Source organism: Hordeum vulgare, chromosome 7H (assembly GCF_904849725.1).
Source record: "Hordeum vulgare subsp. vulgare chromosome 7H, MorexV3_pseudomolecules_assembly, whole genome shotgun sequence".
Taxonomy (NCBI): Eukaryota; Viridiplantae; Streptophyta; class Magnoliopsida; order Poales; family Poaceae; genus Hordeum; species Hordeum vulgare.
Genome location: NC_058524.1, coordinates 497,559,888 through 497,584,291, shown reverse-complemented (window position 1 = coordinate 497,584,291; position 24,404 = coordinate 497,559,888). Strand labels below are relative to the sequence as shown.

At 48.5% G+C, this 24,404-nt stretch overlaps 1 protein-coding gene across 3 annotated transcripts; it reads right to left on the bottom strand.

Moving 5' to 3' along the window:
- Positions 1-6,885: 6,885 nt before the first annotated feature.
- LOC123411594 lies at positions 6,886-9,456 on the bottom strand. 3 transcript variants are annotated; one of them, XM_045104560.1, is made up of 3 exons: positions 9,354-9,456; positions 8,137-9,148; positions 6,886-7,606 (listed from the first exon to the last, which is right to left on the bottom strand). In XM_045104560.1, exons 2-3 carry the CDS (start codon positions 8,958-8,960, stop codon positions 7,525-7,527), a joined length of 906 nt encoding a protein of 301 aa, XP_044960495.1. In that variant the 5' UTR covers positions 8,961-9,148; positions 9,354-9,456; the 3' UTR covers positions 6,886-7,524. The 3 variants fall into 3 exon arrangements, with proteins under 3 accessions (XP_044960495.1, XP_044960497.1, XP_044960496.1); XM_045104562.1 differs by having other exon boundaries at positions 6,886-7,601; XM_045104561.1 differs by having other exon boundaries at positions 9,358-9,456.
- Between the last annotated feature and the right edge of the window lie 14,948 nt (positions 9,457-24,404).

Sequence of the window (24,404 nt, the reverse complement as noted above, 5' to 3'; positions counted from 1 at the left end):
GATGGCAAGGTCCCGCCGGCCGCGTCTAATGGCCGACTTACCCCGGTCTCCACTGCTGCTGGCCCTTCCGGCAATGCCAGGGTGGCTTCCCGGGTGGCGTCTGGGACTGGGTTCGTGGTCCTCGCCGTGCCTTCTCCATTCGTCACCAGCCTGGTGGTCCTAGACGGGGTGGAGGTCCTGGGCGGCTCTTCCCCTATCGCTACCACGACTGTTGACCTGGACTTCACGGAGGCGGATGTGCTGAGTGTGGGGATGGAGGTGTGCCCTTTGTCATCGCCACGCTCGCCGGGGGTGGTCTGTTATTCACGCTCGCTGGGGTCCCCTTCCCCAGCCTTGGGATCCCCGGGTCAGGCGCCGCCGCCGCCCCTGGACTTGGTCCTGCCGGCTGTGATCCCTCAGGTTGCTGGCTCCAAGGCTCGGGGTAAGGCCTCTCCGGTGGTGTCTGTGCGTCAGAGTGCGAGGCTCAGCCAGTCGCGCCTCCTCCTGGATGGTCGGGTCCCTACGATCCAGGAGAAGGCCGCCCTGCGCGCGGCTGCCCGCGACCTGTCCCCAGGTAACTCCACCCTCCCTCCCGCTCCTTCCCGATGGGCCTCTCAGTTCTCTATTCTTGGTTGCGAGTCGTTGTCTCATCTGGCAGAAGTGGCTACCGATAGTGGCATTGTGTTCCAGGGTGAGAAGGGACCTATCCTGGAGCAGATTTCCGCTATTTGCGCCAAGGAGAAGCTTGAGAGGGCGCTGGCGGAAGCCCGTGCCAATGCTGCGCGTGGTGAACCCAGCTCCCAGGAGACCACTGACCCTGGTCATAGAGCGACCAGGTGTGGTGCGGCCCCCTCGTTGGCGACTGTGGTTGGGACTTCCCTGTTGGTTCCCTCCCCGCTGAGGGTCCTACGCGGACGCCCCCCCCCCCCCCACACGTCTCAACCCCACGGAGCACCGTCTAGAGGTGTGTGGATCTAGCTCCCGGTCCGCCTCCCTCGGACTGGGGGCCATGGCTGCCCCCTCTACACGAGGGCGTCATGGCCGCCCATCTAAGGTTATCCCCGTCCCGCGATTGACGGGCGGGCTAGCTCAGCCCTGCTTGCGGGGCCTAGGAATCCAGCTGAGGTTATTAAATGAAGCTCCTATGTTGGAACATCAGGGGCTTCGGCCTCACTGGCCGGCGGCGGCAGCTCATCGAGTATGTGCGATAGGAAGAGATTGACATAGTGGGTTTGCATGAGACGATTCGCCGGGATTTTAGCATGCACGAGCTCCACAGGCTTTCCCATCACCAGTTTGCCTCGCAGTGGCTGCCTGCTGCGGGCCACTCTGGGGGCATCTTGCTCGGTGTTAGGGAGGATGCGTTCTCGGTTGAGGACATGGACCGTGGGGAATTCTTTGTGAGCATGTCCGTCACTGACCGATGAGTTCACCTCAGTTGGGAGGTGATTATCGTTTATGGTCCGGCGGACCATGGCCGTTCTGCTGATTCCTCGCCGAGTTGAAAAACAAGGTGGAGAGGTGCACCACTCCGGTGGTGGTGGCCGTTGACTTTAAACTCATTAGGTGGGATTCTGATAAAACCTCTCCTAATGTGGATCGGCCCCGAATGCGTCTCTTCAATGACTGCATTGCGGACCTGGCGCTCCGTGAAATAGCCCACGTTGGGGCTAGGTTCACATGGTCAAATAAACAGGCGGACCCCATCAAGAGTGTCTTGGATCGGGTCTTTGTGTCGGCTCAATGGGAAGTGATGGTCCCTCTTTGTTGCCTTAAGGCGGTCACGCGGATTGGCTCCGACCATACGCCCCTGATTTTCTCGTCGGGGGAAGGTTCCCCCCTAGATCCTGGCGCTTCCGCCTTGAAACGTTTTGGCTGGAGCAACCTGGTTTCTGTGAGCTGGTTCGCGACCGCTCGCGTCTGATGGTCTCGTCCCCGCCTCGGCTCTTCTGTGCTGCGGATATATGGCACCACTATGCTAAGTTGGCTCGAGAGGCCATGAAGGGCTGGGGGCGAATTTGGGCGTTGACCTCTCGGCCCGTAAAGGGGTCCTGCTGGGTCAGATTAAGGTTCTAGATGACCTGGCAGACGGGTCGGGTCTGTCCCCGGACAATTGGATCTGGAGATACTCCCTCGAGACCTCGCTCATGGACATCTTCAAGAGCGAGGAGCTGTTCTGGCAGCGTCGAGGGGGCCAGAACTGGCTTCTGAAGGGTGATGCGAACACCGCCTACTTTCAGGCCATCGCTAATGGTCGTAGGCGGAAATGTGCCATTCCTTTCCTCTGGGATGGGGATGTTCTCCTGGAAAGCCCATAGGACATCTCATCCCGTATATACTCCCTCTATAACGAGTTGTTCTCGGCTGAGCCGCGTGGAGGCACCTCTCTTTGTGAGGACTTCTGGCCGCTTGCTGATCAGGTATCCGACGCGGAGAATGTGGAGCTTACTCTCCCGTTCTCCCTGGAGGAGGTGGGTCACGTGATTGCCTCTATGAAGGCCTGCTCGGCCCCGGGGCCGGATGGTCTCCCGGTAGTTTTCTTCCACAGATTCTGGGAGATCCTGCGCCCGGTCATCATGCCCATGTTCCATGAGTTCTATACTGGCACCGTGGACATGGGAAGGATCAACTTTGGCGTCATTGCTCTCATCCCCAAAGTAGTTGGGGCTTCGGATATCCGGCAATTATGTGCCATCACGGTGATCAACGTGTTGGCGTGAATCTTCGCTAAGGTTTGCACCACTCGTCTATCCCCTGTGGCCGAACGGATTGCCCACCCCCTTCAGTCCGCATTCCTGAAGGGCAGGCGGATTCATGATGGGATTCTTGCCCTCCACGAGATTGTCCACGAGGTGGTGTCCAAGGGGCTTAAGGGGGTCTTCCTCAAATTGGACTTCCAGAAGGCGTATGATCGTCTTGATTGGTCCTTTTTGAGGTTGGTGATGCAGCGACACGGATTTGACGAGAGGTGGTTTTCCTGGATCATGCAACTGGTTAGATCTGGTAACACGGCGATCAACATCAACGGAGAAGTGGGCCCCTTTTTCCAGGCTTCCACGGGGGTAAAGCAAGGGGATCATGTATCCCCCTTGCTTTTCAACATCGCTCTCGACGCCCTAGCAGGCATCCTGGATAAGGCCAAGCTAGCCGACCATATCTAGGGGGTGGTTGGTCACCTCATCTCAGGCAGTGGTGTTTCCCACCTCCAATATGCGGACGACACCATGATCATGGTCGCAGGCTCCGACTCGGACATTGCTAATCTTAAATTGCCGTTTCTCTGCTTCGAGGAAATGTCTAGACTTAAGATTAACTTTGATAAGAGTGAGGTTGTGGTCCTTGGATACTCTGAGGCTGAGCAGCACAGGATCGCGGACAACCTTAATTGCAAGCTGGCTTCCCTCCCCCATTTCGTATTTGGGGATGCCCCTGGCTGAATCCAGGATCTTGGTTAGTGGGTTTGATCCGCTTGTGGGACGAGTAGCGTTCCGTGCGGAGCCCTGGTGCGGCAGTTTCACGTCTAAGGGCAGCAAGACAGTCCTCATTAGCTCTAACCTTGCGAGCCTCCCCATGTATATGATGGGGATGTACATCTTGCCCGAAGGTGTGCATAACGCCTTTGACAAGGAGCTGGCTAGATTCTTCTGGCACGCACGGGATGATCGACCCAAATACCACATGGTGAAGTGGGCTGATATCTGCCTGCCGAAAGACCGAGTGGGTTTGGGCATCCCTGCGTCTCGCCGCATGAACGTTGCCCTCATGCTTCGTTGTGTGTGTCGGATCCTGCAGGGAGATGGGGGTTTGTGGCTACAAGTGATTGAGGCCAAGTACTTGCGGGGTAGACCCCTCTTGGCCTGCTTGCACTCGTCTGGGTCGCAGTTCCGAAAATCTATCCAGGGCATCAAGGATGATATTAGGTTGGGTCTGCGGCTCTCAGTGGGCAATGGGTCTGGACCCAATTTTGGCTGGACCCCTGGCTTGATGGACAACCTCTGCGCTTGCGGTTTCCAAGGCTCTTTGCTATCTGCGACGACCCAGGTGTCCTTGTCTCTGCGGTTGCTTTTGAGGACGGATGGCATTTTGCGTTCCGCCGCTCCCTCGGTCCTGCTGAGGGCCAGGATTGGGAGGTCTTGAAGGCAGTGGTTCCTCTCCCGGCCTCGTTGGCCAATGACAGTGTTTCTTGGAGTCTTTCCCCCTCGGGAGAATTCTCCGTTAGTTCGGCCTATCTGGTACTCTGCCGAGTGCCGGTCCTTCCATGGTTATCCCAACTTTGGAAGACATCGTTACCCATGAAGATTAAGATTTTCGTTTGGCAGCTTCTCCGCGACCGTGTGCCTTCGGGGACCGAAGTGTTGAAACGCCATGGTCTGGGTAACGGCACCTATCTCCTGTGCCACGTCTCGGAGACAGGAAATCACATTCTTTTCTCCTGTGTCACGGCACATGCCCTTTGGTGCTTTGTGCGTGAGGCTCTGGGACCGGAGTGGGCGGCTCATGACCTTGCAGAGTTTCTGCAGGTAATTAAGGGCCACCCAGATTGGCCGAAAGCGCCGATTGTTCTGGCTGGTCTTCACAGCTATGATGTGGACTCTTTGGACTACTCGTAATAAAATGGTGATTGAGTGCGTGTTTCAGCGGCGTGCATCTGACTCGTTCTTTAAATTCCTTGCCTTCTTGCAGCACTGGCATCCGCTCGCTAGGACCCGAGACCGAGACCGGCTTCAGCGCTATCTGGACGCATTGCCGACGTTCGCCCGGCGGCTCTCCGTCCGTTCGCTTGCTTCGCTTGCTTCTTAGCTTGCCCCTATGATGGCATTGTCTGTTTCTTTTCTTTCTCTTGGGCGTGGTTGTGTTGTGGCCCCAGCTATTTTATGTTTTTTAACTGTGTTGGACCGTGGTTGTGTGGATGTTGGACTATTTGCTTTATATATAAAACGGGGCGAAAACCTATTTCGAGATCAGACCAACCATCACGGACACCAAGTCAGCCAATGCAAGGCAATAGCCACACACGTATCCTATTAGTACTTCTACATGTGATTACAAGCACTATTAGAACATTTATAGTACTAGTACCAAATCTAGCCGGATGTCTAATATTTTGTCTACCAAAAACGTCACTAATTAACCTAACTTAATACACAAGATTATGCTAACAATCTCCCCTTAATCTTGATACTTGTCTTCGGTACTTCTCCTGATCTTGACTCATTGTTGACTCGCGACTTGTCGACACATCGACTTAATCATCATATCCATACATTGAGTATGACCTCATGTGAAAACATACAGAACCTCATTTCTCTACAATGTTATGCCACCGCCATTGCTTGGCCGCTGCCTTGCACTCGGTTCGCACCATACTTCTTGTACTTGCTTGCAGTAGATCCATTCTCCACTGCTTACACATCTCCTTGCTTTACGATGGCTTCGCCTACCATCGTCCGCCTTCGGCATCTCATCGAATCCACACTGGCCGCAACCAGGACGCTCCACGAGGATATGGATATGACTCACGAAACACCGTGCACATCGCTTCAACTTCAACGTATCACCAAGACGAGCACTTGGACATGACGACGCCGATGACTCACTCACACGATGACGACCGAACGTGCAACTCGCACCACTCCTTGACTCATCAGACTCCCCCGGACGACGATCTTGATGAGCTCCAGCACTGCACCTCAGCACCACCTCTCCCATCAATGATCTCCTTGCACCGTCTTCCCGACGACATCCTGACGTCTCCCCCTTTGTCACTCCACTAAACGACGATCGCCTGATCCTCCTCATTGCTGCACCATCCAGCGATTTTATAGCCAGCCCCGAGGCGCTAGCAGGTCGCCACCCCAGGACAAGCATGGCTTCAAATCGACCTTGCTCTGATACCAATTGTTGAAACTCGCCGACGGATGAATCACACCAAATCACGACGAACATGTGCACACAAAATCTTATAGCCAAGGGTCCTTGTCGTATCCTAATTTTCTCTCTTTTATTTTCTCCTTTTATCTCAAGTCACGATACAAACTTCCGGTCATGAGCCAAACCCAGCGATGCATGAGACCAAGTCCTACACCGACATCAACTCAGCCAACGCAAGACAATAACAACACATGCATCTTACTAGTACTCCTACATCTGATTCAAGCACTACTAGAACACGTATCAGACTAGTATCAAACCTAGCCGGACGTCTAATATTTTGTCTACCAAAAACATCACCAATGAACCGAACCTAATACACAAGATTATGCTAACAAGACTACGTTCCATGGCGGATCCACCACATACGCATGGGCGGCCATCCCCTGTCTCCGCCAATGATGCATAGCACGTCATTTGTTGTCCCAGCAGACCAATACCCGGGGTCCGTCTGTTCTGTCACTCGACTACATATCGCAAGCGTTGCTTTTGCAATAACCATTGAGAACGAGAACTTGCATTTTTTTTGTGAAAGGAGAACTTGCATATTTGTTAATCCGTAGGAAACAGTTAGTCTATAAGATAACAATAGATCATTGTTGGTGCGCGTTGCTGCGCCCGTCTATTTTAAAGTTTTCTTGACAAAGAGATTTATAATTTCTTTTTATATATAATGAAGACAAGATAACGCATGAAAATGATAAAATGGACTAAAATAACAATGGAGTTGACCATTTAAACAACATGTTTCATCGTAGGTTTCTGTCTAGAGACAACACATGTATGACAATGTATCACAACTAATAAACAAAATTAGCAGATTAGCAATTGTAACACGAAAAATAAGATATGAACAACCGTGGGTACTGCAACACACTTACCTAATTAATTAGACGAACTCCGCATTTAGTCTGTACCGCTATTTTTTTGTTGGACGAGTACATAAAAATTTTCATGTAGGAAGAGCCAAAGACCTCATAAAAACATTTTTTTTCTTGTTGTAGAGTGAAGGAAAGCAATGAGGGATGCTATGAAACAAAGACTTCCTATAGTTCGGTAAAAGGAAGGCTTGCTATTGTCCTCCGGATAAACATGTACTCCCTCCGTCCGGAAAAAATTGTCCGGAAGACAGTGTAATGATGGTTTTGCAAAACAATCCTTCTAATTTTATAACTCTTACAAACATATCCCTGATTCCATCTTCTTCCTCCGCGCTTTGCTAGGGTCCGGCGCCGCCCAGCTGTGCCATTTGCCGCCGCTTTCCAGGACCTGCTCCCCCGCCACCGTCCACGAACAGATCCACTGCCACCGTCCACGAACAGATCCACCGCCGCCGTCCAGGAACTCCGCCGCCGAGATCCTGTCCTACTACGATCCCTTACGCGTCGCCTCCGCCATGGACCTTCATCCGCCCGTCTTCCGCACGTCACCGACAGACCAGGAGCTCCCGCACGCAGTAGGGTGGAGCTGGTGGAGCTCAGCCCGTCCTGCTGCTTCTCCACTACCCATTCCCTGACTTGGACCTCGGTGGAGTTCTGCCCATGCTTTCTCCTCTGCTTCTCCCATGTCGCCGGTGGAGCTCTGACCGTGCTGCTGTTGCTCCTGTACCCGTACTCATGCTTCTGCTTCTCCCCTGCCCATGCTGTTGCTCCTCCTCTGCCCGTGCCCTTGTTGCTGATACTGCTGCTCCTCTGCACTTCAAAGAAGGTGGTGATCACACAATTTGATTATATGCATGATTTATCAAATTGTAATGGTCACACAATTTGATTCCTCTCTGCTTGTAAATAAAGAGAGCATCTAAAGATTGTTTAGATTGTTCATATTTCATGTTTTTGTAACACAATTTGTCTGATTGCATGATTTGTTTAGATTGTAATGGTCAGACATTTTGTTCCTCTCTGCTTGTAAAGATTCACATGTGATGCTGATATGAATGTCAGCAACTAACTGAATAAAGAGAGAATATAAGTGTCAATGGAATAAAGAGAGAATGAATGTAAGTTTCAAGATTCACATGTGACAACTAACTGAATTTTAAATGACAGCGGCAATGTTTTAATTGAATGACAGCAGCGTCAAAATGGAGTACTCACAAACGACAGCAACATATTTGTGAAGCAGCAGCAAAGAGAGAATGTAAGATATATGGACATATGTTTCTTTCAAGCGTCAAATACAAAAAATGCCTCAGTGAAGTAAATGTCGAAATTATTTCCTTCTTACCATTGGCGCAAAATGATCATCCTTGTCAGTCTTGTCAGTCTAATTGTCACTCGTGGATTCTCGTATCGCTTCCTGGGCCTAGATTCATGGTCTTCAATACTATCATTAACATCAGGGACAAACTTTCCAGAATTCTTATTGAACATTCTGTTCTGAGAGTAATCAGATCCTCTTGAATTGGTCCTTAAAGACAATATATGCATGTATGTACTTGTTTCCTTGTCAGAACTAACACCATCTGAATCAAAAGTAGGTGGTTTGGTATCGTTCAAGGGAATATCCTCTTTGTTTGCTCCTAAATCATAAGCCGGTTGTGTTTCTGTTCTCGAGAAGAGAGTTAAAGTGCTATGATAAACTGGAGATTCACTTCTACGCTGCTGACTCCAATCTGCACTTGAGAATCCCTTGTGGTCTTGGACAGCTGGTAACTCTTCAGTATGTTTTGAAGAGAAACGATCAAACAAGTTCTCTTCTTGAACATCATAGTCATAGTCATAGTGATCTGAAGCACCAAAATTATTATAGTGGTCACTCCTGCTCTCTTGATCAAAGCTACCTTGCATGCTTCCTATATCCTTGGTGCGGTGCCTATCAAATCCAGCATCTGGCAACCTTTCCTCATGCAAATCAAACGGATGATCTTCAGGTCTTCCGATGTTGCTTTCTTTTTCCGACGGATCATCAAAATATGGAGCCTCAGATGAATCATCAAAATATGGAGGCCGAGATGGATGAGCACGATGTGGTTCAGTTGGCATGTCATACATATCAGTATGATTTTCAGGAGCATAAGAGTGGAACTGAGATGAGTAAGGAGTTGACATATTCTGGCTATGTTCAACCAGTAAAACTAAATTAGGGATGGTATTTGTACCTGTTGGAATGAAGAAGGAGAAGCATGACAAACATCTGAAACTGAATTAGGGATTTCTTTCTTCTTCCTTTTCGAGACCAGATCGCATTGTTCCCGTGACCAGATATCTGGCACTTACCTCAGTAATAATATCAGGAACTGAAAAACAAAGGGAGAGATATCAGTACTAACTCAAACTGCATAGAACTCATAATTCAGTTAAATAAAGGTGCAGCACACAAGGTTTTGTTCACTCACAATCACACAATTTGCACACAATTCATACAAACAACTGACTGAATGGCACTCTCACTGAACGAGGCATTATCAAACACAATCATAACTAAGCACAGAACCAACTCACCTACATCTATCTCTCTGAACCACCAAAGCCTTCCAAAATCCCACAACAATTCCACCATTTTGCCCGATGCCCCGCAGCAGCCACCGCCACTGCCGTCCCCGTACAACCTGCAACAAAAGTAATAACCCACACAATGAGACATCACAGCTTCAAAATACTGGGGATGGATGGCAAACAAGCAAAAACATTATTCTACCTCTGTAGTCTGCGCAGGAGCTGGCTCACGAGACCGTGACACCTCACCCTTTGCATCCGGTTCCTGCACCATACCAGCCGTGTACGTATCCCTGACCACCACCTCCTCGGCCTTCGTCTTCGTCTCCGTCTCCGGTTGATTCAGACCGGATCAGGGGTGGAGCGGCATCCTCCATGGCGTCGGCGTCCCGATGCACGAGCGAGCTGCAGAGACACGTAGTGGATCTGAGAGGGAGAACGGATGGGTGAGGAAGAGAGGATGGGGGTGAGGAAGATAGGATGGAATTTGAAAGAGTGGAGGGACTTACCGGAGCCTCGCCGGAGCCGGAGCCGGAGTATGCACGGGGCAGTGCCGCCACCGGGGCTGGCAAATCGCGAGCTTTAAAGAAAAGGGGACTCCTTCCATTTGAGCTCCTGATGAGGAAGAAGAGAAGAGGCGAGACGAGCAGGAGAAGGCGGCCGGCGGTCGGTGGGGCAATAGAGACGGCGGCGAGACAAGGCCCGGAATGCTGGCCGTCGTCACTGGTGGAAAGGGGGGAATTTTGTTGTGCGGGGAGCTGCGGGCGAGCACGGAACGGTGGTGCGGTGGAGCTGCGCGGCGGCGCTACGTCGTGAAGCTTGGAAGGTGGCGCGACGCGGTGGTACGAGGAGCTGCGCGGTGGCGCTGCATCGTGCATCTTGGGAGGCGGCGCGGCGCGGTGGCGCTGCGTCGTGGAGCTTGGGAGGAGGCGCGGCGCGGTGGCACGAGCAGCTGCGCAGCGCGGACGCGCGGTGGCATGGTGGATGGATGGAGGAAGATGGAGGGGGAGCGTGGGTTCGTTCGGGCAAACGTGAAGGTTTTTTTTGGAAAAATGCCTCGGTGACAATTTTTTTCAGACGGAGGGAGTAGTAACCAAAGCAATGTCCTGAAATCAAAGGCTTGCTATATAGTCCCGCCAAAAAAGCACTTTCTCTAGTTCTCTGGATAAAGTATGTAGTAACCAAAGGCAAGGTGAAACAAACACTTGTTGCTGTCATCTGGATAAGTATGGAGTAACCAAAGAGGTGTCCTAAATACATCCAGTTGTTCCACATAAACATTAGAGTTAAAACAAGTTAATTTATTATGTATAGATAGGTAAATGACACACTATAAATTCTAATATTGACATTTCTATATCTCGAATATTGGAAAGTATTTATATCATTATGCTTTATTTTTTCTAAAACCAAAGAGTAACATATAATCAATCAACGATTTACACGTAGACTATAGAAAGCTGCAACTTGTTTGCGTTGTAAATGGGAGAAAGAGAAAAATAATAAAAAATACATCTAAAAAACACTGGTTGTAGTAAGGATCAAATACCACAGTTGACGGAAATGCTGGCAACTTCAGTAAGTATTCCTTCTACTCGATTGTTGAAAGCATATTTCAGAGTACGGACCACAAATAGATGTTATGCAACCATAAATAAATCACATTGTTCTTAATAACCTAACCTGCCCAGTTATATACGGCTAGAGCAATGGATAATACTATGTGAGCAAATCCTTGTTGTTGTGTTAGCCGATGTAGCAGAGGTCCTTACCCCATTCAACTTCTTTCAATTCTATCTGTCACGTGCAATATTTTGTACTGAAGAATACTGCACAAGACATAGAAAGCATCCTTAGTCATCTCCATGGTGAAAATTTAGACTACTCACCTATCTAAAATGTAGAAACTGAAGTCAACACATGCACGACAACCTTCGCAAGATCTTGTGACAGGAGATCTGTTAGAGAGACCGAAGATCAGACAGCGTAGTAGTACCTCAGTTTTCCGCGTTTGTCTCTAGGAACATAATTTAAGACTGGAATGATATCCAAATATTTGAGGAGATCTACTGCGGGAGGGAGACGAGACGCTCGAGGAGATTCATCTGTGGCAAGGCACCCGAAGAAATCCAGCGCTTGATGGTATCCAGTCAATTAGGCCGAGGTAGGGGATGCACGTGAATCGGGGGCGGACAATCCAGTCGACCATGATAATCTGCCTGCGAGGTAGAGGGTCACCTCGAGAAGCGAACAATTGCCGGAAATCGAGGAGGTATATAACCATCACAACAGGACCTTGATGGTGGCTGATGTGCGCCACTCGCCGGTGACGGATAATTACAAGGTAGTTATACATCATGTATCATGGATAGGATATAACTCATCCACTTAAACTTCCTTCACATCTCCTAATAATCGACATAAGAAAGAAATTTATCAGCTCTTTTGCAACATTTATCCTCTTTCTTAAACTACACAATTGTGTGCCGGGAAGGACACACGAAATGGACAATTATATTATAGATTAACAAAAAGGAACTTTGCAAGATACAAAGAATTGTTTGTAAGGCCAACTACATATACATAGTAAAAAAAGGAGACACTAAGATGTTCTTGGATTCTAATGGATTCATAAACCCATACCTCTTAATCCGTAAGTAGCATCATTTCTATCACAAATTTGTATTCTTGACAGCAGTCAGCTTAGATGTATTCTTCAGTTATTAACTGGTAGAAACAAACATTTTTATTTTACATCGTATAACTCCACCAAATGTACCCATGTAATTATTTGCTTCAAGAAACTGGGAGCAATGAATACGGATTGTCATATTATATAGAACTTTAAGTGATAAATATTTCAGTCCAACAATCATTTTTTTTGGATAAAATGATAGGAGAGCAGCTGAACTTTTGCCAATAACCTGCAGTGACAGAGTGGCATCAAGCTGACAAAAACACATGTCTTTAGTGTTGCAAGCGTCGGCCTCCTCCAAATCTCCCTTGAGGCTAGTGGTGATGTGAAGGAAGTTAGACGGTCTCTCATATACAGAAGAGACTGAACTAAACCTGGCGGCGACCCGCACGACTGGCTGCAACAAGGAGCAACAGTGACGGGGAAGAGGAGACGTCGCACCTCTGCAACCACCGGGATCCTGTCGAGCACCGCATCCTCACACGCATCGCCTCGGGTTGATCCTCTCTCCTGCGCCGGATCACTCGCAAGCCCCGCGCCGGAATCCCTCGCGAGGCTCGACTTAGGTTGTCGCACCTCTGCAACCACCGGGATCCTGTCGAGCACCGCATCCTCGCATGCATCGCCTCGGGTTGATCCTCTCTCCCGCGCCGGATCACTCGCAAGCCCCGCCTCGGAGCCGTGCCGGAATCCCTCGCGAGGCTCGACTTAGGTTGGATGGAAGAAGAACCCCCGAATGATTTTGCTAAGGGAGGAGACGCCGCCGTGGGCGACGGCGGGGAGAGGAGGGGGCATCATGAGCAGCGAAGGGAGATGCTCGAGCTGTGTTTTATTTTCTTATCAAGGCTGAAGCGGGCTTTGCTGCCTTGGGCTGAGTAGGAAAATTGGTCCGATTAACCCCAGGGCTCCAAAATAGTTACGGGAGTAGCTGCCCTTACGACTTTCGGCCCAGTTCGCGGCTAACGAAGCGCTAACTCTAATCGGATGGTTAGAAACATTTAACAAACGAAATCAGACGGTCAGAAATACCTAATTCACGAGAGAGCTGGGATTAGGCTCAGTTTTACTGTCCTTAATATAGAGACAATTGAATGTACAAGTAGATCGAAGATGACAGATAAAAATATAATAAAATTCGCAAACAGAAAATTATATTACCTCCGGCCCAAAAAATAATAGTTAGATTTTTGTCTAGATATACATATATCTAACACTTAAACGTAACTCGGTTCATTTCTATTTAAAAAAATCTAAGCCAAAAAAAATTAAGACTGATATAATGAGTGAGACCCTACGTTTAGCTTTTCCTTCGTCGTAAGACGACACGGGAGTCGCTGAGTTGAGTCGTCGGTTCTCTCTGCTGGTTGTGCACGGCCAAGTTGTCACCACTCACCGCTCACCAGCCTTGACCAGCTGGAGAAATTTGAGCAGCCACGAGTACGTGTGCCCACCAAAACAGTGTGACAAGCTTAAATTCTCAAGGTCGAAAGTGCTTCAGAAAAGTATGAGTTTTTTACTTTCTACTGTAGCTGTATATTTGTGACACATATCCCCATTTAGTGGAATTTCTATCAAAATATCAAATTTCAAAGACTTTACACAATGTTTTATCCAGTTTTGCATTTTACTTGTTTATGTTAGATATGATCGGCTTATTGCATCAATGATTCGTAAAAAAGAAAAGATAATGTCCATACGTGTGAGCGTTTTGCAACTCGCCCACACGCATGGATCGTCGTATATTCGTGTTTGCACAAAGTTAGGTAAGTTTTGGCAGATTTTGTGTGGCACGTAGGCATCATAGTATGTGTGGGCGTTGGAGAGTTCGCCCACACAACTCGCAGCGCATCGTTGGCAGCTGCGTCGTGTGCGCGAATCAGTTTATGTCCATACTATCACCATCTAGTTCACGCGCGTGTGGATGAATTGTTCTTCGCTCGTACGACGCTCGTACATTATTAGATGACAACTGCAGTTGTGCTGTCACAGCCCAAATTTACCTTGTTTGTCATTGCATATTCATGCATGCATTATTATTTTTCTTTTGATTTCAAAATGGGGATGATCAACAAATGGGGATGATCAAACCCTAGCACCAAATAAAATTCAAAAAGGTTCAACAAGGATTATTTTCAATGAACCCAAAATGGTTTTCAAAATGTTCATATTTTCCGATAAATGTTGGCAACAACATTTCAGTGATGACCTTCATTTTTAAAACATTGACATTTTAATTAATCTTCAAAAGTCACAAAGTTGGATAAAACAATTAGCTATAAATGTTTTAGGTATTTCAAAAACGCTGAAACTTTCTGTGGAGTTTGGAAATATTCCAAATATACTCCATAGTTATTTTTAGGGTTTACAAAATGGTTTGTTATTTTATTAATTAAAAAAAACAAATGTCAGAAATATCAAACAGAAAGAATAAAAAGAAGAGAGAAGAAAATCTTACCTATCTCGCGCTCACCTGGAAGGCCCAGCCCACCAGGGCACCTTGTCTTCTACCTCTTGCCAGTCGGCAAAAGAGTAGCAGGGGCGGCGCCGTGGCCTCGTGCCACCTCCACCCTGCGTGCCTGGCCCTCCTAGCCAGCGCGACGCCTCCCCCCGTGCCTCTCTTTTCTTCCTCCCCCGGACCCCTCTGCTGCATCCATTCCTCCTTCTCCCTCTCTGCTCTCTTTCCCCTCGCCATGGCCGAGCTCGGCTCGAGCACGCTGCCGTGCTCTCCGGCCACCCCTCACCCCTCTGTCGTGCCCAATGGAACTGCCTCGACGCGCACGTCCTCCTCGTCGACCCAAGCTTCGCTACGAGCACCGCAACGCCCCTGATCTCGTCTTCTCCAACCTCGGGAACAGGAGATCGCCGGCGTCGATTCGGCCACGCCAGCGCATCCCCGATCTTGCCGTCAGCACCATCGGAACCCATGTGAGTCGTAGGTTCCATTTTTCCTCTCCCCGTCGATGTTCCCCTCCTCTAGCACGCTAGCTACCGGAGCCCGAAGCTCCTCGTCGTCGGCCATGTCGTCGTCGTCGCTGTGGTACTCCACCCACGTGCTCGAGCTTGGGAACGAGCTCCTGGAGCTACCAGGAAGGTTTTGAGACCCTCAATCGGATCCCCTGTGCCCCGCAACCCCATGCCTGACGAAGCCCGAGCCGCAACCGCCGCAGACCTCGTCGCCGGCGTGGATTCCGGCGACCATTTGGTCGAGCTCCTCTCCCTCTTGAAGCGGCCGAGCCTCAGCTACCCGTAGCACCTCTCCGCGTCTCAAATGGATGGCCGTAGCGGTTTTCCGACGAGCTCCGTGGCGTGTGGAGTCACCGGTGTTGAGTTCCCTGAGTCATAGACAGGTGGGGCCTAGCCCCTGTCAATTTAAGTTAATCACAATAATAAATTAACTATGTTAATTTACCTAATGACCCACTGACAGTGGGCCCGAGCGCATGTAATTTAGATAATAACATTAATTTAACGTTGTTAACTAAATGTGACACTAATGTGTGGACCCCACACGTCAGGTTTGACTCTGACCAGGGCATGTTGACTGATGACGCAGTGCCGATGCAATTAATATATTCTGGAATTAAATCAATTCAGGAAAATTCAGAAAATGCTGAAAACTTCTAAAAATCATAGAAAATATATGTAAGTCCAATGAAAATAATTTATATATGAAAAAAGATCAGACAAATTCAAGGAATCCGATTATGGCATTTGCATGCATGTTTGAGAAAGTTAACATCACCAAGTAGGTAAAATAATGCTTAGGGTAAATCTAATAAATAGTTTGGAGTCGGAATTTGGTATACATTTGAATTCCACTTAAATTAATAAGACCAAACATTGAGCTAGGAAACTCAGTACATTAATATGCCATCTTCATGCATGATAAAAGAAGTTATGCCTCAGCATGAGGTCGAATCAATTAAAAGGGTATCTGGAAAAATACCTTGCTTGAAGTGATATTTGAATTCTAATTCAAACCAACTTCAACTTAAGAAATGGTAGCTATATTAGCCCTGCCACTTCTCATTTTCATATCATGATCATGCATCATAGTGTTGCATTTCCGTGAAGTAATTATTGATCTTTCTTGTTGCCGGTGTTGTTCCCTCTCGGTAGACGATGGTTCCGATGATGTGATCGTTGACATTGATGAAGACTCATTGCTATCTTCAGACGTGTCACACAAGCAAACCCCCTTGAGCATACTGATATAAACCCACTCTCTTGCTCCTGCTCTCTTGTATTGCATTAGGACAAACACGATTCAACTGTTACATGTTCTCGGTAGTTGAACCCATTCCTCTGCATGACCTGATTTTGCCACAGTAAATAGTTGAAACCACTTAGCATGAGTAGCAACTGCTTGAGCCTTGTTATGCTTACTCATCCATGCTTGTTTACTATGCCTGCTATGCTTAGAGTTGTGTCGGGTTTGATCCATCTGGGTGATGAATCGTAATGGTTGTTTTCATGTTCTACCGTGGAAGAGTAAAGGTGTGAATCCGATTTGGTAAAGGTAGCTGTTTGACACGAGAAAAATCTACTTGCGTCTTCCGTGAGTAGGGAAGAGAAAGAGTGTGATTTCTCTCATGCGTCGGAAAAAAAATGATGCGGGCGTGCTAGTGTTCCGAAGTACACAAAGAAAACAAAGAGATGGGAACAGTATTTTATTAATCTCAAGGATAACAAATACAATTCCCGATATGCGCTCCGTGGCCTACCAGCGCGGCCAGCCTGACTAGCGATGTGCGGTCTCCTGGTTCCCGGGGCCTCGGAAGGCTCCCGGTTAATTACTCCCGCGGGTTGCTCCACGAGAAACCTTCGATTAAGCCGTGTGGTCGTCTTCGCTTCACATTCTCCATGCATGATGATGATGATGTATATATATGTGTGTGGTGTGGGCGGCAGCCAAGCCCGTGTCCTCGTTGGTACACGTGCCGCTCAAAACATGAATGTTTGTTAGCCACATTCGCCCTCGCCATCGCGCCTCATCGGTCTTGATAGCGTTGATGTTGGTGTTGGAGTAGCATGGGTTCTACTTGGCTTGGATTTCTTGACGACTCATAGCGGCTGTGTCGGGGTATGCAAGGGGTTCGCCTGGTGGGAGTATTGATTGTGGAGACCGGCGTCGGTGTAAAACCAACACAAACTCGTATCGGCATAGCCGGTGTGGGTGGCATCTCGTCTCGGCTAGACGCCGAGTTTACGGCAGTCTGCCAAGACAAGGGCGCTGCCTCACGGGACCGTGAATAGGTGACGCCATGGAGGGGCGAGGTTGATGCCCCATGTCAGCTAGACGCCGTATTCGGTGGTCTGCTAAGACAAGGATCGCGTCGCCTGACGTCGTGACCTGTACACCATGAAAGGTGCACCTTGTCTCGACTGGACGCTGTATTCGGTGGTCCGTCAAGACAAAGGAAACATATCCCAATGCCGAAGAAAGCTGTCGTCATGGAAGGGGGCGTGGTTGATGCCCCGTCTCAGCTAGACGCCGTATTCGGTGGTCTGCTAAGACAAGGATCACACTGCCTGCTGCCGTCACCTGTACACCATGAACATGTAGGCCGCCATAGTAGAGCACCGGTGGAGACATAAAGGAGCGGAGTAGATGCCTTGTCTCAGCTAGACGCCGTATTCGGTGGTCTGCCGAGACAAAGATCATGCTGCCCGTACACCCGCCATGGTCGAACACCGGAAAGACATGTTCGTCGGGGTTGGAACGCCATGACATGTTCACCGTGGACCCATAGGCAGCCATAGTAGATCATCGTCGGGGCTAGCGCCTGGGCTGCTTCATTGAAGAGCTCCGGCTGCTTCCGACTGCTTCCGAGTTGTCTCCGATTAAGAACGTGACACCTGAAAAACAAAAAGGCTTAGTGCAGACAAACTCGTGCGGCCTCGGTTGTTGGTTTTGAACCTGGCTTGGAACAAATCATCTTAGCAAGACACACGTATGTAGGCGAATAAGCAACCAAGCAGGCAGCTTGATGGATTCTTGTACGTGGGTCTAGCTGTCGTGTGCGTACGCTGCGTACGTAAGTAGCTATTGTCTCGGATCGGAAAATTTCCTCAGCGAACGAATCGGGAGCGAAACTGGGTGTTTTCGGTGCCTCTAAACTTGCACCTTTACATATTTTCTCTTGCGTATATAAAGGGATACAATCACGTCCAACACGTTACCGAATCGGCGACCAACACGACGCGACCCCGACTCGTATACGAGACAAGTCCGGTTTACCTGACGTAATCCTTTTCCTAAACAGCATCTATACAAGCTTAGCAAGAAAACTATCTAGAACTCTTTTCCGTTACCATAACCTGGTTAGTTACAACATTCACCTCCTTAACCTGGTTACTTCGTCTCCATTGCTTGCACTCTGACTTTCTTCCTCATCTCGATGAACTTCTGTTGATTGAGGGACTTGGTGAAAATATCGGCAAGCTGGTCCTTCGTATTCACGTGCTGAACTTCGATCATCCCTTCTTCAATGCACTCCCGGATGTGATGGAACCGGGTATCTATGTGCTTGCTCCTTTCGTGATGAACCGGATTTTTGCACAATGAGATTGCAGCTTGCTTGTCAATCTTCAATGACACCTTCTGCACCTCCCGCTTTGCAAGAATAGCTAGGAGTCTTCTCAGCCACACTGCTTGACAAGCTGCTGTGCTTGCCGCTATGTATTCTGGCTCGCATGAAGACAGTGCCACCACCTTTTGCTTCTGAGAATTCTAGCTAATCGGATTCGGGCCAAGGTAGAAAACCATGCCCGTTGTGCTCTTTCGGTCATCAACATCACCTGCCATGTCGCTATCTGAATATCCACGAAGGACCAATCCTTCCTTTCCCTTTCTATACGTGCAGCCAAGATTAATTGTGCCTTTCACATAGCGTAGAATTTGATTGACCGCGCTCATGTGTTCGGTTGTCGGATTCTCCATGAAACGACTCACGATCCCGACTGAATACGCCAAGTCAGGTCGGGTATGCACCAAATATCTTAGGCTGCCCACAACGCTTCGATACATTGTGGTGTCCAGCGGCGGATTTGAGCTACGCTTGCTCAACTTGTGACGTTGGTCCATTGGAACTTGTGTCGCGTAGCAATCTGACATGCCACACTTGTCCAATAACTTGACCGCGTAAGCCGATTGACATAGGGAAATCTCTCCGGAGCTTTGCTTCACTTCGATGCCCAAGTAATAGCTGAGTAATCCCAGATCACTCATGCTAAACTTGTTCTTCATTTGCGCCTTGAAACGTTCAATTTCTTGTACGCTATCTCCGGTGATAATCAGATCGCCGACATAAACTCCAGCTAGCAGGTTTGAGCCTTTGGAGTTCTTTGTATAGACTGCGTGCTCGAGGGGACATCTCTTGAACCCGAGCGAGACCAGAGTTCGGTCTAACTTTGAGTTCCAAGCTCTTGGCGCTTGCTTTAACCCGTAAAGTGCCTTCTTGACCTTGTAAACTTTCTTGAGGGTCTTGTAGCGACGAGGCCCTGAGGAGTCCGTTGTGGCTTGCGAAGGAGGCGACACAAATTGTGTCAGTGTTGATGCACTTGAGGAAGACGGCTGCGACCCTGGTGTGTCATCGATATCTGTGTCGTTGGCGTAGTCGACATTACCGTGACCATCATCTTGATTGTCGTCGTCACTATGCGCCTCGTTGTCGATGTTGTCGTCGAGATCTCTGCCTGTGTTGTGCGCGGCGTTGTCGCTATCTCCTTGCGACCTAAGCGCGTTGTCGTCGGTGTCGGCACCATGATGATCACTATCATTGTGGTCACCTTGGTTGGGCGTCTTGCCAACCACCTGGACATCCTCCCCTGCATCATCATGAGTTGGAAATTCAACCGTGAATATGTTACCATTTGGAGCATTGTCGGTTGCTGCACTCCAATTCCACGCTTTGTTTTCTTCAAACACGACGTCGCGTGAAATCCGTAGACGCTTGGTTTGTGGATCATAGAAGCGGTATGCCTTGGTGCTGGAACTCCTCTCGTATCCGATGAACACCATCTTGGTGCTACGATCGGTAAGCTTTGAGAAATGCGGCTCCGCCGTCTTCACATGTGCCACACACCCGAACGTCCGTAGATGAGACACATTCGGCTTACGTCCATAAATTGCTTCATACGGAGTCTTGCCGACCACCGCCTTCGTTGGGGCCCGGTTGAGAAGATAGACCGCCGTCGAGACAGCTTCTCCCCAAAAAGTCCTCGGCAGGTTCTTGCTCTTGAGTAAACTCCTTGCCATGTCAACGACGGTTCGATTGCGCCTTTCAACTGTTGGAATTATGCCCTAGAGGCAATAATAAATATAGTTATTATTATAATTCCTGTATCAAGATAATCGTTTATTATCCATGCTATAATTGTATTGAATGAAGACTTATATACATGTGTGGATACATAGACAAAACACTGCCCCTAGCAAGCCTCTAGTTGGATAGCTAGTTGATCAAAGATAGTCAGTGTCTTCTGATTATGAACAAGGTGTTGTTGCTTGATAACTGGATCACGTCATTAGGAGAATCACGTGATGGACTAGACCCAAACTAATAGACGTAGCATGTCGATCGTGTCATTTTGTTGCTACTATTTTCTGCGTGTCAAGTATTTATTCCTATGACCATGAGATCATATAACTCACTGACACCGGAGGAATACTTTGTGTGTATCAAACGTCGCAACGTAACTGGGTGACTATAAAGATGCTCTACAGGTATCTCCGAAGGTGTTCGTTGAGTTAGTATGGATCGAGACTGGGATTTGTCACTCCGTGTGACGGAGAGGTATCTCGGGGCCCACTCGGTAATACAACATCACACACAAGCCTTGCAAGCAATGTGACTTAATGTAAGTTGCGGGATCTTGTATTACGGAACGAGTAAAGAGACTTGCTGGTAAACGAGATTGAAATAGGTATACGAATACTGACGATCGAATCTCGGGCAAATAACATACCGAAGGACAAAGGGAATGACATACGGGATTATATGAATCCTTGGCACTGAGGTTCAAACGATAAGATTTTCGTAGAATATGTAGGATCCAATATAGGCATCTAGGTCGCACTATTGGATATTGACCGAGGAGTCTCTCGGGACATGTTTACATAGTTCTCGAACCCGCAGGGTCTGCACACTTAAGGTTCGACGTTGTTTTATGCGTATTTGAGTTATATGGTTGGTCACCGAATGTTGTTCGGAGTGCCGAATGAGATCACGGACGTCACGAGGGTTTCCAGAATGGTCCGGAAACGAAGATTGATATATAGGATGACCTCATTTGATTACCGGAAGGTTTTCGGAGTTACCGGGAATGTACCGGGAATGACGAATGGGTTCCGGGAGTTCACCGGGGGGGGGGGGGCAACCCACCCCGGGGAAGCCCATAGGCCTTGGGGGTGGCACACCAGCCCTTAGTGGTCTGGTGGGACAGCCCAAGAAGGCCCTATGCGCAATAGGAAGAAAATCAAAGAGAAAAAAAAGAGGAGGTGGGAAAAGGGGGAAGGACTCCTCCTTCCAAACCTAGTTGGACTCGGTTTGGAAGGGGAGGGCTTCCCCCTTCTCTCGGCCGAAACCCTTAGGGGTCCTTGGACCCCAAGGCAAGGCTCCCCCTCTTCCCCTTATATATACGGAGGTTTTAGGGCTGATTTGAGATGGCTTTTCCACGGCAGCCCGACCACATACCTCCACGGTTTTTCCTTTAGATCGCGTTTCTGCGGAGCTCGGGCGGAGCCCTGCTGAGATAAGATCACCACCAACCTCCGGAGCGCCGTCACGCTGCCGGAGAACTCTTCTACCTCTCCGTCTCTCTTGCTGGATCAAGAAGGCCGAGATCATCGTCGAGCTGTACGTGTGCTGAACGCGGAGGTGCCGTCTGTTCGGCACTAGATCGTGGGACTGATCGCGGGACGGTTCGCGGGGCGGATCGAGGGACGTGAGGACGTTCCACTACATCAACCGCGTTCACTAACGCTTCTGCTGTACAGTCTACAACGGTACGTGGATCACACATCCCCTCTCGTAGATGGACATCACCATGATAGGTCTTCGTGCGCGTAGGAAATTTTTTGTTTCCCATGCGACGTTCCCCAACAGTGGCATCATGAGCTAGGTTCATGCGTAGATGTCTTCTCGAGTAGAACACAAAAGTTTTTGTGGGCGGTGATGTGCGTTTTGCTGCCCTCCTTAGTCTTTTCTTGATTCCGCGGTATTGTTGGATCGAAGCGGCTCGGACCGACATTACTCGTACGCTTACGAGAGACTGGTTTCATCGCTACGAGTAACTCCGTTGCTCAAAGATGACTGGCGGGTGTCAGTTTCTCCAACTTTAGTTGAATCGGATTTGACCGAGGAGGTCCTTGGATGAGGTTAAATAGCAACTCATATATCTCCATTGTGGTGTTTGCGTAAGTAAGATGCGATCCTACTAGATACCCATGGTCACCACGTAAAACATGCAACAACAAAATTAGAGGACGTCTAACTTGTTTTTGCAGGGTATGCTTGTGATGTGATATGGGCAACGATGTGATGTGATATATTGGATGTATGAGATGATCATGTTGTAATAGATAATATTGACTTGCACGTCGATGGTACGGCAACCGGCAGGAGCCATAGGGTTGTCTTTATACTAACGTTTGTGCTTGCAGATGTGTTTACTATTTTGCTAGGATGTAGCTTTAGTAGTAATAGCATGAGTAGCACGACAACCCCGATGGCGACACGTTGATGGAGATCATGGTGTGGCGACGGTGACAAGAAGATCGTGCCGGTGCTTTGGTGATGGAGATCAAGGAGCACGTGATGATGGCCATATCATGTCACTTATGAATTGCATGTGATGTTAATCCTTTTATGCACCTTATTTTGCTTAGAACGACGGTAGCATTATGAGGTGATCTCTCACTAAAATTTCAAGACGAAATTGTGTTCTCGCCAACTGTGCATCGTTGCTACAGTTCGTCGTTTCGAGACACCACGTGATGATCGGGTGTGATAGACTCAACGTTCACATACAACGGGTGCAAAACAGTTGCGCACGCGGAACACTCGGGTTAAGCTTGACGAGCCTAGCATGTGCAGACATGGCCTCGGAACACATGAGACCGAAAGGTCGATCATGAATCATATAGATGATATGATTAGCATGGGGATGCTTACCACTGAAACTATGCTCAACTCACGTGATGATCGGACTTGAGCTAGTGTAAGTGGATCATGAACCACTCAAATGACTAGAGAGATGTACTTTTTGAGTGGGAGTTTAGCGAATAATTTGATTAAGTTAAACTCTAATTATCTTGAACATAGTCTAAGTCCACTTTGAATATATTTGTGTTGTAGATCATGGCTCACACGACAGTCACCCTGAATTTTAATACGTTCCTAGAGAAAGCTAAGTTGAAAGATGATGGAAGAAACTTTGTAGACTGAGCTCGTAATCTTAAGCTAATCTTACAAGCTGGGAAGAAGGATTATGTCCTTGATGCTGCACTAGGAGATGAACCACCCGCTACGGCTGATCAGGATGTTAAGAACGCTTGGTTAGCACGTAAGGAGGACTACTCAGTAGTTCAATGTGCATTCTTCTATGGCTTAGAACCGGGATTTCAATGTCGCTTTGAGCGTCATGGAGCATTTGAGATGTTCCAGGAGTTGAAGTTTATCTTTCAGAAGAACGCCCGGATCGAGAGGTATGAGACCTCCGATAAATTCTATGCTTGCAAGATGGAGGAGAACTCGTCTGTCAGTGAACATGTGCTCAAAATGTCTAGGTACTCAAACCATCTAGCTGAGCTGGGGATTGAACTCCCGCAAGAGGCTATCACTGACAGAATCCTTCAATCACTGCCGCCAAGCTATAAAGGCTTTGTGTTGAACTACAACATGCAAGGGATGAACAAGTCACCCGGCGAGTTGTTTGCGATGCTGAAAGTCGCAGAGTCTGAACTCCGTAAAGATCATCAAGTGTTGATGGTGAATAAGACCACTAGTTTCAAGAGAAACGACAAAGGCAAGAAGGGTAAATCAAAGAAGAGCGGCAAGCCTGTTGCCAATCCGACGAAGAATCCCAAAGATGGACCTAAGCCTGAAACAGAGTGTTACTATTGCAAGGGTATGGGTCACTGGAAGCGCAATTGCCCCAAGTATATGGCTGATAAGAAGGCGGCCAAAGAAAAATCAGGTATATTTGATATACATGTTATTGATGTGTACTTAACCGGCTCTCGTAGTAGTGACTGGGTATTCGATACCGGTTCTGTTGCTCATATTTGCAACTCGAAACAGGAACTGCGGAATAGACGAAGGCTGGCAAAAGATGAAGTGACGATGCGCGTAGGAAAT

Coding starts and splice junctions, on each gene's coding strand:
- LOC123411594 (XM_045104560.1), bottom strand. CDS start 8,960: ATGTCAACTCCTTACTCATCTCAGTTCCACTCTTATGCTCCTGAAAAT. Junction 7,607..8,136: donor ATGATCATTTTGCGCCAATG/GTAAGAAGGAAA, acceptor CCTTCTTTGAAG/TGCAGAGGAGCAGCAGTATC.